We start from the raw sequence: 645 nt of genomic DNA on the forward strand, positions 1-645 counted from the left end.
TTACGCCTTAAATCTAGATCTAGGCACAAATCAATAAAACCGTATGTTTCGATAACACTGTCGTTAGCTGCACTGAGCACAAAGTTCGTTTTCTGCCGGCGCTCTCGAAGCGCCGCTCGAGGGTAGACGCACACGTCGCTTCCGGTGTCCACCAGGAAGCGGGTGTTGCTGCGGCGGTCGGTCACGAAGAGGCGGCCGGTGGGTGGGCGACCGTCTGTTGCCATCGTCGAGGTGGCGTCGGGCTTGTAGGTGCAAGGCTGTATACACTTTACTGCTTTTTCTTCATATTTGGTGTGGTACCAGCAGATAGCTGGCTTGGCTGGTGCTGGAGCAGGTTGTGGTTGGCGCTTTTGTATTTTAGCGCGATGCTGCTGACGTCGGTGCTTCAATGCTGTATGCTCCTGACTGTGTTGTCGATGTCGGCAGGTGGAGTCGGGGGCAGAGCATTGTATGTCAATCTGTTGCGTTAACAATGCAATCATTTGCCTTAATTCGGCGATCTCGTTGTCGCACGCCGATGGCATACGCGCGTCTTGCGCGTCCTCCATTTTGTAAGCAATACAATAACGACTTACGTGTTCACTGTTCGGGGTCACCAATTTAGCGGTAACCACAATGCAGTTTATAGTGGTAAACCACTATGTA

The 645-nt window shown here is 52.1% G+C and overlaps 1 protein-coding gene across 1 annotated transcript in view; it reads right to left on the reverse strand.

The window, feature by feature from the left end:
- Positions 1 to 604, reverse strand: part of LOC106110186 — a gene marked incomplete at its 3' end in the record, with an annotated part of 1,174 nt that extends 570 nt beyond the window's left edge. The window contains exon 1 of the mRNA XM_013291923.1: positions 5 to 604. Coding sequence (XP_013147377.1) covers positions 5 to 548 — 544 coding nt within the window. The remainder of the gene's footprint in view (positions 1 to 4) is intronic.
- Positions 605 to 645: the final 41 nt, after the last annotated feature.

This window comes from Papilio polytes, unplaced genomic scaffold, assembly GCF_000836215.1.
Source record: "Papilio polytes unplaced genomic scaffold, Ppol_1.0 DF820822.1, whole genome shotgun sequence".
NCBI classification, from domain to species: domain Eukaryota; kingdom Metazoa; phylum Arthropoda; class Insecta; order Lepidoptera; family Papilionidae; genus Papilio; species Papilio polytes.